Source organism: Trichosurus vulpecula, chromosome 8 (assembly GCF_011100635.1).
Source record: "Trichosurus vulpecula isolate mTriVul1 chromosome 8, mTriVul1.pri, whole genome shotgun sequence".
NCBI classification, from domain to species: domain Eukaryota; kingdom Metazoa; phylum Chordata; class Mammalia; order Diprotodontia; family Phalangeridae; genus Trichosurus; species Trichosurus vulpecula.
Window position 1 is genome coordinate 68,408,452 of NC_050580.1, and position 18,291 is coordinate 68,426,742.

General features: G+C 37.6%; 1 protein-coding gene across 3 annotated transcripts in view; it reads left to right on the forward strand.

Annotated features, from left to right (window-relative positions):
• The window catches only part of NRG3 (neuregulin 3), a 1,185,022-nt gene that overhangs the window by 864,836 nt on the left and 301,895 nt on the right, over nucleotides 1-18,291 (forward strand). For all 3 annotated transcript variants that reach the window (XM_036737009.1, XM_036737011.1, XM_036737010.1), the window contains exon 3: nucleotides 1,888-1,961. In XM_036737009.1, the coding sequence (XP_036592904.1) occupies nucleotides 1,888-1,961 (74 nt within the window). The remainder of the gene's footprint in view (nucleotides 1-1,887; nucleotides 1,962-18,291) is intronic.

The following is an 18,291-nucleotide window of genomic DNA, read 5'->3' on the forward strand; positions in this document are numbered from 1 at the left end:
TTGGCTCTCAACCTGTGATGAGAAATGCCAAATATTCTCTGGAGTACCATGCTTGAAAAGATGTTTAAGAGCTTGCCACTCATTTATAGGAATTACCTTTTGGTGCACAATAAAAAGTAGAAAAATTGCCTTGATGTCATTCTTTTCAGCTGCCATGGTGGAAATAGGCCTTATCTAATAGTTTGGTACGCACAGAAAACAAAATGTATTCTAAGGAATGAATTCACTGATGTGATTATAAATGCACTGGCCCTTTTCAGTTCTTCTCCAGATTTCATAAATCTCCAACAATCTGGGTTTTTCTCTTAGCCTTTATTGCAGAGGCCTAATTTCTGCTGCTCTGAGGAGGGCAAATTTATTCCAGGAGCAAACTGCAGGAAGCAGCCCTTCTTAACTCAAGCAGCACAGATTAAGCAGAAAGAAGCCCATTAAATGCCACCTTCCATTTTAAGGGATCATTCAAAGACAAGTCATCCTGGGTCTCCACTCCTATTTCTTGCACTGACAGGGACAGGCGGATGTAATGTGCTGCACTTGTCAGAGGCAGTCAAGGAGCCATAGCTGAGTGAACTGATAGTGATCACATCCACAGTGGACTTGCAAGGCTCAGGCTACATGCCCCACTGCTCAGCTTTCTGGTTAAATTCCCTTACCTTGGTCCCCTAATAAGCCCGATAAATGTCCACTCCCCCTCCCTGTGAGCTCAGAAGGTATGAGCGAAAGTACCAGGTCATATTAATGTATCTTCCTAAAATCAAATCTAAAAGGCCCCTCTTGTAGTTTTGCAAATATGTGGTAAGGAGAGATTCTGAAATCATTGGTCCTGTGAAAAGGTTTGGCTCGACTTGAAAACAATAATCAGAAATTATGGTGCAATGGAAAAAAGCATTAATAAGCCTTAGAATCAAGCAACTTTATTTTGAATCTGTGCTCTGCCACCTAAATGAAAGACATTAACATCTCTGGGCCTCAATTTGCATGTATATAAAAGGGGGAGAATTAGATGGATTCTGAGGTCCACGCTCTGGATCTATGATTCTTTCTATCTCTTTAGGATTTGAACGGTGTTTTACATACTTGATCTCGTTTGATCTTCACAACAAATCATGGTGTCAAGTGCTATTAGTATCTCCATTTTACAGATGAAGAAACTGAGGCTCAGATATTAAATTATTTTCTAATGGTTATACAGTTAACAGGTTCCTGAGGCAGGATTTGAACTCAATTGTTGTTGACTGCAAGTCTAACACTTAATCTACTACAGATTAATTAGGGGATGATTTTTAATTTTACAAAATAACTTACCACAGGTCTCTTTTAATAAACTGCAGCTTCTTTAATGTTCATTCAACATGATTTTGCAAAAATAAGCAACACCCCCCCCAAAAAGTGGCAAATTTTAAGTATATGTGCTACATAAAAGACCTAGATTTACCTGGGCCTAGTTTTCATATTATTCACAGATTTAGAGCTGAAAGCGATATCAGCAGCCATCTAATTCAACCCCTTCATTTCACACAAGAGGAAGCTGGATTTCAGTGAGTTTAAGTAGCTGTGGGCTCTCCACAGTCACATGGGTAGTAAGTGGCACGACTGATACATAAAATCATAGCAAATAGTCAGCTACACTGAAGTACCTTCTCTGAGCCAAGACCAAGCCTCCAAATCAAGGCAAAGCCTTTGTGCAGAATATATGGAATCTTCTCTCATTCTCTCTGCTGGGAATCAAAATAAACTGGTTCCCCAAAGATACACAAGACTAAACAGGCTGTTACTTTAGAAATCATTTGTATAATTGATGCCAATATTCCTCATGCTCATTGATGTGATGAGGCTAAACTTTCACTATCCCATGTGTACGTTTGTCATTTATCCCCTTCTCCTCAGGTGCAAAGAAGGCTACCAAGGAGTCCGCTGTGATCAGTTTTTGCCGAAAACCGATTCCATCTTGTCGGATCCAAGTACGTCCAATGTTTGTTTTGTTTTTTCTTCTTTTTCTTATGTCTATAATGCACATAATGGGCAACCGTACTCCATGACATAGACTTAGAATGCAAGATGAGTTTCTTGCAGTGGTGTGTAATGAATAATTTTTTTTAACAAATCCTCTGAAAGTTGGATCAGAAGGCACCCAGCTTGGAGGCTCTTGCTTTGAGTTAAGAGGAAATTTCTCTTTCCTCTTCACTAGTTCTAATAACTGCTCAAACTCCTACAAATTGCTCAGCCTACTTGGCCCACCTAGATAATTTGGTGATTTATCTGGTGTGGGAATTTCCTCTGGTGAGGTAAATTGGAAGTTATCTGTGAATGAGCAAATGAGTCTTGGTGAGTTTCTGTAGTCCTGTAGAGGTAAATGATCACAAAACTTTAAGTGTCAGAATCAGAATGCCAATCTTTAAATTCTAAGTTCAACACTCAGTTTCACACTGCTTCTCAACTAGAAAATAGGATACTGAAATATACTTCCTACCATCAAAAGTAAGTAAGTGCTACCTGCCTATAATATCCAGTAATTCCTGTGGAGAAAATCTCATGCAGTGGATTTAAAACCACATGACTCAGATTCAAATTCCACTTTGGCCATTTATTATTTGTCCTTTGTTTTCTACAAACAAGTAAATTATTAGATTATTATTAACTTTAAGAAAGTAATTCACCACAGACCTCTTTTAGGAGTTCCTTGGACAAGGCCCTTAGACCAACGTTTGTTTTTTTTTTTTCAATTTCCTCAACTCTAAAATGAAGACATCAGACTAGATGGACACTGAGGTCCATTCTGACTCTAAAACAATAATCTTGTTCCTTGGACTGACACTGATGCATGTATCTTATAGGATGCTCTTGAATCTTTTTTTCTTGTGCATTGTAGCATGTAGTGGAAAGAGGATTGAACTTCAAGTTAGAACACGTGCATGTGAGTCTTGGCTCTGACATTTACTAAATAATAAAACTGAAGACTGAAGGACTTGACCCCTACTAGGACATTGTGTCAGCCAATTTGATTATTACATAAAACTTTATTAATTCAGATCCACCTTATTTGGCATTTTTACTCATCACAACTGGAATAGAGCTTAATCTGTGTACTAAGTATGCTAAGTAAATTAATAATGTAAATGCATTTGTAGTGTTAAGGTTTGAGCTAACTTTGGGAACCAACAGCTTTTGTTCACTTCATTTTATGAAAGACTTTGAAGCCTTGCCTGCAAATGTTTAATGCAATAGTTTCAAAGAGTTAATATGCTAATTATATTTTTATATTCAATTAATGAAAGAAAGGCAAGACCTCTATTAATACTAGTCATTTAAATATGTAACCATATGAATTAAAATATTATATTTTCATGTATTAAGTAATACAGCTCTGTATTTTTAAAGTATTCTTTAACTTAGACTTTTTTAAACTAATGTGAGTTTATACTCAAAAGTGAGGATTTGCTAAAGCCATAAAGCATCATGAACTCTTCAAAGAGCTAAGATGCAACTGTGTTGCCTAGGACACTTTCCTGCACAAAATAAATACTTCTTAGGCATTTTTTAAAAAAAATTCACTAATACTGGAGTTTACTAGTACTTTTAAGTCATCTAAAAATATTTCTGAACCATAAAAGCATCTGCTTTCAAAATAGCAAGTGACCTATCTTGCAAAAACTAAGCATCAGCAATACATATGTATTCTTTTAAATAGATTCAGTACCTTTTACATATTGTTTCCTTAGTGCATTAAGTGGTTGTTGAATTGAATTGTGGGTAGATATGTGGGTTTGTGTCTTTACTGATAATGACCACTTGGATATTAGAAATAATCTACTCTATCTTCCTTTTAATGATGAAGAGCAGTAGACTAATACCCAGAGAGGTCAATTCCCTTGTCCAAGGTAAGGAAATTAATGGCAGCATCCGTCCTAGAATTTAAATCTCTCGCAATCCAGTAATTTTTAATACATCCATGCTAGTATCTATATATACTATATTTCCTTCATTAACTTTTGGGTTCAAACTTTTTTTTTCTCGTTGAGAGAGTTGTTAAAAATCTCTTAGATATATATGATTCAATATACTAAAAGGAAATCTGACTTAAGGCATTTGCCCATTATATTGGCAGTATTCTTTTCTGCCCAGATACATTTCTCCTTCAGAAGAGTAAAGTTGTATAAAACTCAGGTCAGACTAACTCATAACTCCCTCATAATTAAATGCCATAATCCTATTGTTATGTATTAGGGTGATTATATATTAGAGGAATGTTGTTAAGTTTTCTTCTTGTACATAGGAAAGCAAACTGGATTTGGAGTCAGAGTACCTGAGGTTGAGTCTAGGCTCTGCAGTTTCTCAGTCATGTAACTTTAGGAAGTCACTTCCCCTCTCCGGGTCTCAGTTTTCTCAATAGTAAAAGAAAGGGTAGTTTCAGAAGAGATGTAAGGTTCTTTCTGCTATAATATACTATGATTATCTCCTTGCTTAGGGTCAACAATGTTGTTTGTGGTGGTAGTTGAAAATAATCAGCAGAATTTACTTGAAAATTACTTTTTTCTTAGTGGACTGACCTTTGGTCAATTCATTTAACAAACATTCACTGAGCATCTATTATGTACAAGGAATTGTACTAGGCTCTGTGTCACATAGAAAATTATCAGATACTGAATCATTCCCTCTGAAGTTCATAGTGAATATTTTTCATTACCCTTACTGGTTGCATGAAGCAAGAGAGAAGGCTCACTCAAAGGACTTCTTTAGTGGCCTTCAGATAGAGAGTGATCAGCCACAATCACAAGACAGGGTGATGGAAAGAAAAAAGCTTAGGAAAGACCTGCTTTCAGAACCTTCAGGTTCTAGTCTTAGTGCTGCCACTTACTAATTCTGTAACTTTAAGTCTCCATTTTTGTTATTGTTCAGCCTTTTCAGTCTGTGTCCACCTCTTTCTGCCATCATTGGGGGTTTTCTTGGCAAAGATCCTGGAGTGGTTTGCCATTTCCTTCTCCTCATTTTGGAGATGAGGAAACAGATGAGAGTTACAAAGCTAGTAAGTGTCTGAGGCCAGATTTGGACTCAGGAAGATGAGTTTTCCTGACTTCAGACCCAGCACTGTATCTGCTGTGCTACATAGCAGCCCTACATTACCATTCTGTGTGTGTTAAACCAGGTCATTGGACTTGATGTTCTTTAAGGTCCCTTCCAGCTCTTCGATTTTGTGTTTATTCCCTTCTCCTGATGACATCCATCAGCCATGATCCCACTGACCTATTCTCACTGACCTGCAGAGATTTCCATTCCTAACACACTCTTTTTTGGATTATCTTTGCAATACTGTGCAGTTATTTAAACTTTCACTGTGCTTTAAACCTCTGTTGAAATGCCCCTGTGGAAAGACATTTTAATTCACTCTCTATAACATGTCTGGTCCTGTTCTTTGCTCACTGTAATATACCTTTAAAAAATTCCACTTTCCCCATATGATGTGTGTGCTCTTTGTGTTTTTGTTTGTTTTTGCTTTGTTTTGTTGGGAGGGGAGCATTGGAGACTATTGTAACTATCTTTCTCAGAAGATCAGTGTAGTGTGGTGGAAAGAATTTGAACCAAAGAAAACTTGGGTTCAGGTCTCTATCAGCACTACTCCCCTTAGTGAAGTTATGTAAATGCTCTGAGACTTACTTTCCACAGCTAGAAAAAAGACACTGGATAGTCATAATTATTACCACCTAACTGTTTTAATGCCCAAATGAGATAATGTATGAAAAAAAGCTTTCTAAACCATAAAGTCCTCTGTTGTGTCATGAAGAAGGGAAGGTTGGATCAATTATTTCATGCTGGATCAGCAACTCATCTATAACTTAGTCATAACTCTTATGGAACTTCTAGTCTTACAGATTTCCCTGGAGCACTGAGAGGCTTTGCAATCAGTTGTGTCAGAGGATAAGACTTGAGCTTTTACTGCAAGTCCAGATCTCCAATAGCTGTGTCAGACTATCTCCATATAAATTACTATATGAAACTAAATTCTTCTTATTACTACCACCAAATTTGAATGAATCAATCAAATATAGTAAAATATTAGCTTACTCATTAGCTGCTTTAAAGATTCTACTCTTCTATTCTCCACAATCAATAGAATCTAATCAGGATTTTTTTTTTGATACAAACCTTTGGAAAGGGACAAACACAAACTTATTTTATACTTAAAAAAATTCTTCAACCACAATTATTACAGAAAGATATCTAACACATCCTATCAACTGTAACACTGGTTTAAGGAAGCCTAAAGTATATACATGGGTATGTTGACAAATTGTTTCCATCAACAAGTTGGATGCTCACTATATGGCTTCCAGGAAATTAGCTTTGGGGTATGAAAATGGAACAATAATATTGAATGTGGATCTAGGGTAGTAGGCTCACTGACTGTAAGCATTTCTATAGAGTCATTTGATTGAATTAATAAATATTATCCTGCTTCTGAATGGGGGCAGAGGGACCACTTAATCAACAGACATGAAATTTTCCCTCCTAGTTTATATCAGGAACCCCAGAGAATAATCAAGCCCAAGTATCTTAATTACCTTGATTAGTGGTGAAAGGAAAAAAATCTAGCTCAAGGAAAGAGAAATTTTTGAGCTTTTAAGCTTTTTTTTTCTTCTCCATGGGCCTTATAATTTAAAGATAGACTGCAATTGAGGGAAAAAAAAACCTTACTACTGATATCAAAACTAATAAGGCCAGGCTTTTTTTTAACACAATGACCTTCAAGGAATCTATATTCAATATGGAGGTAAACACTAGGTACAGGGGTCAATGAAAAATTTAAACAAAGTAGATAGATAGATAGATAGATAAAGGGGCAGAAGGAAGGACACTAAGCAAATGGAGGAATCTAAAAAGGCTTTTACAAAAGATAGCTTTTTACTTGATCTTGGAAGGAAACTAGGGATTTTAAGAGGTGCATGTAGAGAGAGAATATGTTTCCAGAAAAGGCTTGGAATTTGTGTGTGTGGGGTGTGTGTGTGTGTGTGTGTGTGTGTGTGTGTGTGTGTGTGTGTGTAGGGGTAATCATAGCTATCCTGACATGTTTGAAGGGCTAGATTCTAGAAGAGGGATTAAATTTGTTTTTCTTGGTCCCAGAGGGAAGTGTAGAAGTGATGTTTGAAAGTTATAAAAGAGGCAAATTCCATATGAAAACATAGACAACCTTACAATTAGAGATTTCCACAAGCAGAATGGGATGTGTCAGGAGGTAATGATCTTACTATCACTAGAGTTATTCTCATTTATAATAGATTCTGTAGACAGTTTGAGGTTTTGAGGGCATGAACCGAGCAAGGTGACCTCTGAGGCTCCTTCTAATTTTAAGGCATTATTATTTTATTAATGTACTTATTTTGTCTAGAACTGTGATTTCCTTGGTGTAGAGAGTTCCCTAGTGAGAAACTCCCTCAACTGCTTGCCTATCCACAACTACAATTTATGTTCCTAGAAAGTGACTTTGGGTGTTGAGACATTGTGGCTTGTCCAGGATCAGGTACTGTGTATATCTCAAGGGCAGCCCTTGGGCGCAGTCCTTCCTGACTCAGACGCCAGCCCATGACACATACTATCTCCCTCTCCATTGTTTGTTAAAAGCATCAAATGGAAGATTCAAAAACAGAAAACTAAAATTGAGAATATAATCTTGTATATGATGCAATTAGAAATCTGCATGCCTTTTTGAATGCTTAATTCTTTATTACAGTCTTTTATTTCTAAAATTACTTTATTTCAGAAATTGGATGAATGGTGAACCAAGGATACCACAATACCAAATATAAATTGATTGTGAGCCCAAAGAAATATGAAAATGAATCTTAACGTGTTTTCAATGGGAACCACAGTGGTCTACGGATGAATAAGAATGATTCATGACAGGGCAATGTTTCAAGTATTAACATGTTTAGCAAAATAATTTACATATATTAAGGGCTGGAAGTACTGAAGATGATCCAGTCAAACCCCTTACTTTACAGATAAAGAAACTGAGGTATAGAGATGGGAAGTGATTGAACTTCATACAGCTAGTTAAGTGATGATGTGAGGATTTTAACCCAAACCCTCTATTGAGGCCAGTATGATGTGAACTATAACTACCTTCTTTAACTGATATTTAAAAAACTGTCTTCATTATCCTCATCATTGTTACACTATCATTATTTGTGTTCTTTTATATTATGTATCAAATTATAAAAAACTTATTAAAGGATTTCACTTTACTCATCTGTAAAATTACAGGGTTTGGTTAGACTACAGGAGTCCTAATCCTGGGCTTTATGGATAACTTTCAAGAAACCCCTGAACTTGGATCTAGAAAAATTTAGTTTATTAATTTACTTTATTAATTTTATTAATTTGTTTTATTAATCTCTAAATGAAATTTATAACTTTGTTTACTTAAAAACACTATTATGACATGTGATCCATAGTCGTCACCTGAAAGTCAAAAAGTGTCTATGACATGCAGATAATCTTAAGAATCCTTGATTTAAATCATATTTAAGATACTGAAAAGATTTATCAGCTCAAGCTATGTGTACTGTGTTTATTGAACAGTTATCCCATGAGAACCCTCCTACCCCAATGGATGATTAGCCTTAGGGATATGATAAGGAATTTTCATTCACCATACTTATGTCCCATATTTAGAACTCTCATATACTCTTAGAAGTGATTTTATTTAATTCTACTCTATACCACTTCTTTTTTTTAAGAGCTTGTATAGTGTGCCCTTTCTAGGGTCATTCATTTGAGCAATTTTAATGAATGGATTTGAAAAGCAGGAAAGGATCAAAGTAGTATTTAGAATAAGGAGAGAGAAGGACAATAGAGAGCACTGTATCTTCTTTGTCTAACTCCAAGTTAACAAATATAAAAACTGACAGGAAGCCTGCAGCGTTGCTTAAAGTTACTTAGAATCAAACTTATACTGTTTCATCTATTTAAGAATTTCAAATTCAGGTATTAGAATTTAAGACTGAATGAGACCTTAGAGATCATCTCATCCCACTGAGCCCCCAAATCAATAGAGTCTGGACCAAATTTATACCATTAGAACCATTTCCTCATTTATATTTAGGTTGGTTAGCTCCTGATGGTCCAAAAGAGTGAAAGTATTATTCTCAAGCTGCAGGTTATTTGATTGATTTTTTCTTTTAAGGTTGTAGAGTTTTCTGTGTTTTCCTTTCCAGCAGGTTTATAAAAGAGAAAAAAAAATATCAGGATGTGAAGCTCAGGACTTTTATATAGTCTAGAGGTCCACTGTTCTGTAACAACTATATTGACAGGACTAGTTAGAAAGGACAAATACCAGCTAAGAAAAATCACTACTATCATAGTAATCATTTTCAAATTCCCATTGCTTAGTGTGCCAAGGTTGAAACAGAGCTACCATTCATAGATCTGGCCTACCAATCCCAGAATCCTGATGACTGCAGAGAAATAGAGGCAGGGCCTGAGGGCTTGAATTCATAAGTTACCATTGAGAACACCAGTTTCTTGGCAATTAAGGTAGTGGCCAGGATTTTTCTCTATTCTGAATTAATTTTAATGGAATTGGGAAATGCCTTCCCCAATCTTGAATAAGTAATGAAAGACCTAGGATGAGAGTTAGGAGATACTTTGGAGAGCATTTATTCTAATTTCCCCTTCATAACTAGAAAGGACCTTAGAGATCATCAATTGAAGCTTTCTCATTTTACAGATGTGGAAAATAGAGCAAGTATGTTGTCCAAGTTCCACAGCTACTTAGTGGCAGAAATGAGATAAGAGGATTATAGATTTGGAATTGAAAGCAGAACTTTGGGGTCCATAAATCCAACCCTACTCACTTTAAAAATCAGGAAACTGTAGCAAAGGGAGAAAGATCAAGTGAACCTATGCCACAAGGTCACAGAACTAGCACGTATCTGAGGTGGTGTTTGAATCTGGGCCTTCCCCACTCTAAGTCTGGCACTCTATCCATTGTTCTACTCTGCCCCAAATCCTCTGATTCCAAACCCAGTGTTTGATTTGATATAACAGTCTTGCCCTCCTTGAAAAATTGATGCCTGACTTTAGAGTCAAAAGTTGGGCCCGTTATTATGTTTGTCATGAGTTCCCATCCCATGGGTACACCTGAATCCTTGCCAACTCAGCAGTAGCTTTGTGCTAGAGTGGGCCTCAGAATGAGGGGGAGTATAAAAGAGCCTCATCTAAGAATGAGTCTCCAAGCATCCAAAAGTGTCTGAGCTAAAATAGAGAGAGGTAGGCCTCAGCAGGAGAGAATCCTTCATCTGGCAGAATGGAACTTTGGAGAGGAAGTAGAGGAGAAGGAACAAGTATTTAAGTATGTACTATGTAGCAGGCACTGTTCTAAGAGCTTTACAAATATTCTCATTTAGTGCTCATAACAACCCCATAAAGCTAGTACTATTATTATCCCATTTTAACAGTGAAGGAAACTGAGGCAGGCAGATATGTGACTTGTCGAGGGTCACACAACTAAGTGTTGGAGGATATATTTGAAATCAGAACTTCCTGATTTTAGTCTTAGAGCTTTTGCCACTCTGTCACCTAGCTGCCTCTTGGATTCGAGAACTATGTTGCTACTGATAGAACTGTATCGACTGAATAGATCATGAGCATAGCTTCTATACTCTCCCTCATTATATCCAGAGGGTTCTGAAAAGTTAGGTAGAAGATGTCAGCTCCCCTGGCAGAGAAAAGGATACCCAAAAAACCTTGAAAGGAGAGTAGCAAACAGACCCCTAGAGTGCAGAAGAGTGAAACCACAGACTTCATGGGACCATCATGAGATGATTCCAGGTTCAGTCAACCCACCAGCATTTACTAAGCACTTATGATAGAGCACACAATATTCAAGGCGCTGTGATGCAATGAGAAATGAAAAAGGTCGTGCTGTAAGGGAGCTTGCATTCTATTAGGGGAGGCAACATGTAGATTTATAAAGGTTTTCCTCACATGGAGGGTAGTATAAGTGATATTAGGGAATGTTGGGTGTGGAAGCCTTAGAAATTGTAGGGTGTTGTGTGGCTTCGGTTTTCTTTGATTCTCTTGTTCCAGGACATGTACCTGGTTATTGCTGATGTGATTGTTCTTGTATCCTTTCCTTTCTAATAAAGTTTTTGTGACCAATTGAGGCTCCAGCTTTGCAAGCTGGGCAATTTCAGTAAACCTATTAGGGCTGTCTAATGGAGTGAATTCTCTAGGTTTCATCCTTATAACTGGGACCCTGAGAAGCATGACACCCCCCATAAAGCAAATTACAGACTAAAAAGAAAGGAATTTCAAATGAAACTTAGCCAAAAGTGAGCCTGACATCAGTTGCTATTTGTTTCTAAGACTATTTGAACATTCCACAATAGCTTCTAAGAACAACATGCCTTGGCTTATTGCAGTGTATAATTTCTTCTCAAATTTCAACCCTCGTTTTACTATGTGTCTCCTAAAAGAATTTCTGAGATTGGGCAAACTTGGGTATTGTGTCTGAAATGGGAGTTTTTTTTCTAAAAGAGGTCTATTTTCATCCTCCAAAATGAACCCAACTCCAACAATTTTTTTTCAATCACCTGCTCAAAAAGAAAAAATAAGTGGCTTCTTATTGTCTCAAGAAAATACAAAATACAAAAATTTTAGCTTAGTATTTATGGCCTGTTGAAATCTGGCTCCAGCCTGTTTTTCATGGTTCAATTGACATTCAGGCTGAACTAAAGTCAGCAAGCCATTTCTAGCTTCACTGCATTCTCAAACGCCATCCCTGCTTATGTAACAGATTCTAACTAGTACCTTGAAAATCTTCCTGGCTTTTCTTGTATCTATTCCTTCAAATTAATGCAGGGCTTGTGTTATATCAGCCTTCACAATATTCCTTAAAGCATCTCAGGAAAACTTAGCTTTTCTCACAGCTGCCTTTGACATGCCCCTGACTATCTCCATCTCTGTTGGACTTTTATCAGGATTAAGGATCTGTATTGGGACTGGTTGCTGCAGGTGTTCAACCTGTGTGAAGAAAAGGCAAGGTGACAGTCCTGTAATGACCCTGTGACACCCTCCTCTACATTCTCACCAGATTCCCTTCTCTTTGGTTTCCCTGTTCTTTTCAGTTTTGGTATTTCTCTATATCCAGCAACATCATTCCCTAATGAAAGAATTTCCCTGGTCCCAAAGTATAACATATTACATACGTTCCATCCATTCTCTCAAAAAGTATGTCTTATTTACATCAAAGCATTATGGGAATATTACAGAATGGTGCTCAGAAGAAGTTGTTTGGATTTGAAATGCACTTCTGTGCTCATCTCTGCTTTTCAGATTTCTCAGACTCAGATCAAGGCTCATTCTAAGTACTACCTCCTTTGTGAAGCTCTTCTAGATTTTTCCTCTAGTGTGTTCTAGTTGCAAGCATTCTCTCCTTCATATTTGTGTAGAGAACTTAAGATTTTTCCCATATCCTCTTATTTCTTGAATTTGTATCATACTTGTCTTTGGTGCATGGTATATCGTATTAGCATCGTAGGTTCATGGAGTTAAAGCAGGAAGGAACCTTTAATTTAACTGTTTCATCTTATAGACTAGGAAACTGAGGCAAAATTGGTATAGGGGGATAGAGCTCTGGACTTTAAGTTAGGAAGACATTGGTTTAAATTCCTTATTAGTTGTGTGATGCTGACAAGCCACTGAACCTCTCTATGACTCAGTTTCTCCCTCTATAAAAAGAGGATTTGTAATCAGTTTCCTCTTAGGTCACATTTAGCTCTTAGTCTATAATCCTAAGTGAGGTACCCAAGGTCATGCATATTAATAAGTAGCAAAGAGAAGATTTTTACCCAAATCTTTTGACTCCAAATATTGGGTGCCTTCAGGGCCTGCTTCAGTTTGTCTTTGTATTGCCAGTGCCTTGCACACATTCAGAGTGAAGGGAATGAAGGGCAGGATGGTTTTGTCTGCATGGGACTTAGGACCTTAATGGAAAGCATGTTGGGCATATTGATCAGCAGTCAATAAATTAAGGAAGCAGGCTAGGTGGCACAGTGGATAGAGTGCCAGGTCTGCAGTCAGGAAAGCTCATTTTCCTGAGTTCAAATCTGACCTCAGACACTTCTTAGCTGTGTGACTCCGGGCAAGTCACTTAACCCTGTTTGACTCCGTTTTCTCATCTGTAAAATGAGCTAGAGAATGGAATGGCAAACCATAGCTCTGCCAAGAAAACCCCAAATGGGGTGATGAAGAGTCAGACACAATTGAAAAATGACTGAATAAAAACAGAGCTGTAATATATAGAGTTTAATTAATATCATCTGATGGGCAGTTAACAGGTAAATAAAAAGGACCCCCAATAGAGAAAGAATGAATGTGTAGATGTATGTGCATATGAACTTATGTCTATATGCATATATACACATGATACCTATTTATGCATATGTATTCATATCTGTATGGACATACATACATGTATACGGGCATGCAGATGTACACACACACATGTGTGTGTATGTGTGTATATGTATACACACATATGTTACTCAGCCCTAGGGTGACAGTCTCCATCAGAAGGAGAAATTCTAATCAGTCTTTCAGGTGGGTAAACCTGTCACTTTCATTATTTGAGAGGTTGTGCAATTGGGGCAGGGCATCAGGGGCTGTTGCAAAAACAAACTCAGGCCTAGTCTAGGCAATTAAACGTGGGGAAAAATTGTAGAACCAAAAAGGATGCAATTTGTTCTCTCTCCTCCTCCACACAAAAAAATAGGCACTTTTTAGTTGAATTCAATTGAATCATTTCAATTATTGTGGAGTCCAAGACCAGAAATGTGTTACAGGTAGATGCACTTGCTGAAGGGTCTTCAAGCCCTGTGGCAGCACTCTCATTGTCTGAAGAAGCTTGAACGTCTCCCTAGGAAGTCTTCTTTATCACTGAATAAGATAATTAAAGGAAACAGTTTGTATTTAGAACCTCGAGGAGTCCTAGAGATCTAGACCCCCTCAGTTAAAGGCAAGAGAGGTCACTGGTGTAATGGTACATAATAATTAGAACCCAAGCCTCTGGATGCCCAATCCTGTGTGTATTTTCCCCTCTGCTCCATGTTCTTTTCTGAAAAGTGGAAATTTGTATGTGTTGTGTGGATTTACTCAGAAGTATTCTGCTATTTGAAATAGAAACTTAAACATGAAAGCAATCACATTCATGAATGGCATTAATAAATAAAGGGAAAGCTTTCTCATTGAGAAATTCACTTCTCTTGACAGGTTATGAATCTGAAGCTAGGGAACAGCTTATATAAATATTCACTATATGTAATAATATGTATCATAGGATGTGATCTCAGAGTTATTTAATAAATGCAAAGAGATAGATTGGATATGTGCTCCTGTAACTGAAGAAGCATTCTAATTCCTTTTTCGATCAGATTTCATGGCCAGGGTTCTTTCTGTCTTTTCCCCTTTCCACTGTCCTTTCAGGAAGGTCTTGTTTGATTTTGCCTCACTGGGTGAGGTGAAATTGTTCCTACAGCTTGTCAGTTTGCATTTACAAGTTTCCAAAAGAAGAAAGTTCTTAAAACAATCTTACTTTTTGATGGACAGAGAAACAGCTGAATAAGGTCACCCAAAACTTCATGGATCAGAAAGTGGCAGTCATCTAGATTTCTTAGGATTACTTTTATCCGTCTCTGTCATTCCATTGCTCAGGTGCCTTTCTTAGAAAAGGCCATGTCATTCCAACACTTCATCACAGAAGATTATAAGCAGGCCTTTATAGACGAGAAAAGGGCCCCCTGCCTTTTGTAGCATTGTCCTCTCTTGGTTCTCGGTTTCTTACTATTCCTTTTCACCCTGCTTTGTTAGATCACTGATAGGCTGGTGAGTATACAGAAGAGGGCAACCAGGATGGTGAAGATCCTTGAGTTCATGACATAAGAAGGAAATCAAGGAACTGGGAATGATTAGCAAAGACTCAGAGGAGACGTTTATCTGTCTTCAAGTATTTGAAAAGCTATTGTGAGGAAGCAGAATTAGATTTGTTTGGTTGGTTCCAAAGGGCAAAGCCAGGAAGAATGGGCTGAAGTTGAAAAAAGGCAAATTTAAGTAAATTTTAAGCAAAAGCAAAACAAAACAGTAAGCCAACTTCCTAATACTTAGAGCCATCCTAAAGGGAAACAGGCTATCTCAGGAGGCAGTGGGTCATTAGAGGTTTCCAGGCAGAAGTGAAATAATCATGTATTTCATATGGTGTGAATTCCTTTTGGAAATGGATGAAACTGGGGTAGCTAAGTGCACATTAGATAGAATACAAGCCTTGGAGTCAGAAGGATCCGAGTTCAAAACCAGCCTCAGACACTTGTTGCTTCCTAGCTGTGTGACACTGGGCAAGTCTCTTAACACCAATTTCTGTGCCAAAAAACATGGATAAAGCTAGATGGCCATTTAAGTTCATGCCACCTCTAAAATTCAATGATTTGGAGGCCTTGGGTTTCATGCCTCTACTCTTTAATCAAAGGGATAGAAGATGGGGATAATGTGGAGTACCAAGGCTGATGGGATCCAATAGAATAATGAGCTTTTCTCACTTTCCCACATGGTCTTCCTGTGGAATGGTGGAAAAATAAGTGAACTCAATTATTATTCAGAGATTCAATTATTGCTATGCAAATGACCCCCAAATCATCCAGTCCCTCATATAGCTACCTCCTGGATGTAATGCAGGGATTATTAATCTGAATTTTGTGGGCTATGGATATTAGGGAGGCCATGAATTTATATGGGAAAAAAATTTCAACTTTACTTTCAACAACCTCTAACTGAAATTTAGCATTTTCTTCAATTATTTTTTAATTTCATATTTTATTATTTAATTTTTTTTTTAGTTTTCAGCATTGATTTCCACATGATTTTGAGTTACAAATTTTCTCCCCATTTCTACCCTCCCCCTCACTCCAAGATGGCATATATTCTGATTGCCCCTTTCCCCAGTCAGCCCTACTTTCTGTCACCCCACTCCCTCCCCATCCCCTTTCCCCTTACTTTCTTGTAGGGCAAGATAGATTTCTATGCTCCATTGCCTGTATATCTTATTTCCCAGTTGCATGAAAAAACAATTTTTTTGAGCATCTGCTTTTGAAACTTTGAGTTCCAAATTCTCTCCCCTCTTCCCTCCCCACCCACCCTCCCTAAGAAGGCAAGCAATTCAACATAAGCCACACATGTAACATCATGTAAAACACTTCCACAATACTCATCCTTCCATCCTATCCTGTCTCCCTTTATTCAATTTTCTCCCTTGACCCTGTCCCTTTTCAAAAGTGTTTGCTTTTGATTATTTCTTCCCCCTATCTACCCTCCCTTCTATCATCCCCCCTTTTTATCCCCTTCCCCCTACTTTCCTGTGAGGTAAGATACTCAGTTGAGTGTATATGTTATTCCTTCCTTAAGTCAAATCCTATGAGATCAAGATTCACTCATTCCCCCTCACCTGCCCCCTCTTCCCTTCCAACAGAACTGCTTTTTCTTGCCACTTTTGTATGTGATAATTTACCCCATTCTATCTCTCCCTTTCTCCCTCTCTCAATATATTCCTCTCTCATCCCTTAATTTGGTTTTATTGTTTTAGATATCATCCCTTCATATTCAATTAACCCTGTGCCCTCTGTCTATATATATATATATATATATATATATATATATATATATATATATATGTATTTTCCCTTCAACTCTCCTAATACTGAGAAAGGTCTCATGAATTACACACATCATCTTTCCATGTAGGAATGTAAACAAGACAGTTCAACTTTAGTAAGTCCCTTATGATTTCTCTTTCTTGTTTAACTTTTCATGCTTCTCTTGATTCTTATGTTTGAAAGTCAAATTTTCTATTCAGCTCTGGTCTTTTCATTGAGAAAGCTTGAAAGTCCTCCATTTTATTAAAAGTCCATATTTTGCCTTGGAGCATTATACTCAGGTTTGCTGGGTAGGTGATTCTTGTTTTTAATCCCAGCTCCTTCGACCACCAGAATATCATATTCTAAGCCTTTCAATCCCTTAATGTAGAAGCTGTTGATGTTGTGTTATTCTGATTGTGTTTCCACAATACTCAAATTGTTTCTTTCTGGCTGCTTGCAGCATTTTCTCCTTGACCTGGGAACTCTGGAATTTGGCAACAATATTCCTAGGAGTTTTCTTTTTGGGATCTTTTTCAAGAGGTGATCAGTGGATTCTTTCAATTTCTATTTTACCCTCTGGTTCTAGAATATCAGGGCAGTTCTCCTTGATAATTTCTTGAAAGATGATGTCTAGGCTCTTTTTATGATCATGGCTTTCAGGTAGTCCAGTAATTTTTACATTATGTCTCTTGGATCTATTTCCCAGATCAGTGGTTTTTCCAGTGAGATATTTCACATTGTCTTCCATTTTTTCATTCCTTTGGTTCTGGTTTATAATATCTTGATTTCTCATCAAGTGGCTAGCTTTCACTTGCTCCAATCTAATTTTTAAGGTAGTATTTTCTTCAGTGGTCTTTTGGACCTCCTTTTCCATTTGGCTAATTCTGCCTTTCAAGGCATCCTTCTCCTCATTGACTTTTTGGAGCTCTTTTGCCATTTGAGTTAGTCTATTTTTTAAGGTGTTATTTTCTTCAGTATTTTTTTGGTTCTCCTTTAGCAAGTCATTGACTTCTTTTTCATGATTTTCTTGCATCACTCTCATTTCTCTTCCCAATTTTTCCTCTACTTCTTTAACTTGCTTTTCCAACTCCTTTTTGAGCTCTTCCATGGCCTGAGACCAATTCATATTTTTCTTGGAGGCTTTTGATATAGGCTCTTTGACTTTGTTGACTTCTTCTGGCTATATGTTTTGATCTTCTATGTCACCAAAAAAAAAAAGATTCTAAAGTCTGAGTCCTCATCTTAGTCCATTCTCACTGCCTGTTTATGTTCCCAGCCGACTACTTGACCCATCAGCTTTTTGTCAGGGTATGACTGCTTGTAGAGTAGAGAGTACTTTGTCTCAAGCTTTAGGGGCTGTGCTGCTGTTTTCAGAGCTACATCTACATAGCAAGCTCTGCCACACCAACACTCCTCCTCCCCCAACAACCACCAACTAGAACTGTGACCCAGATCTAAGCAGGGCAAAGCAGGCTCTGCACTCCTGCTCTGATCTGCAGCTTAATTCCTCCCACCGGGTGGACCTGGGGGCCAGAAGCAACTGCAGCTGGAGCTCTGGAAGCAGCAGCAGAGCTGCACCACCTCTACCCCCAGGGGCTGGGGCTGAACAAACACT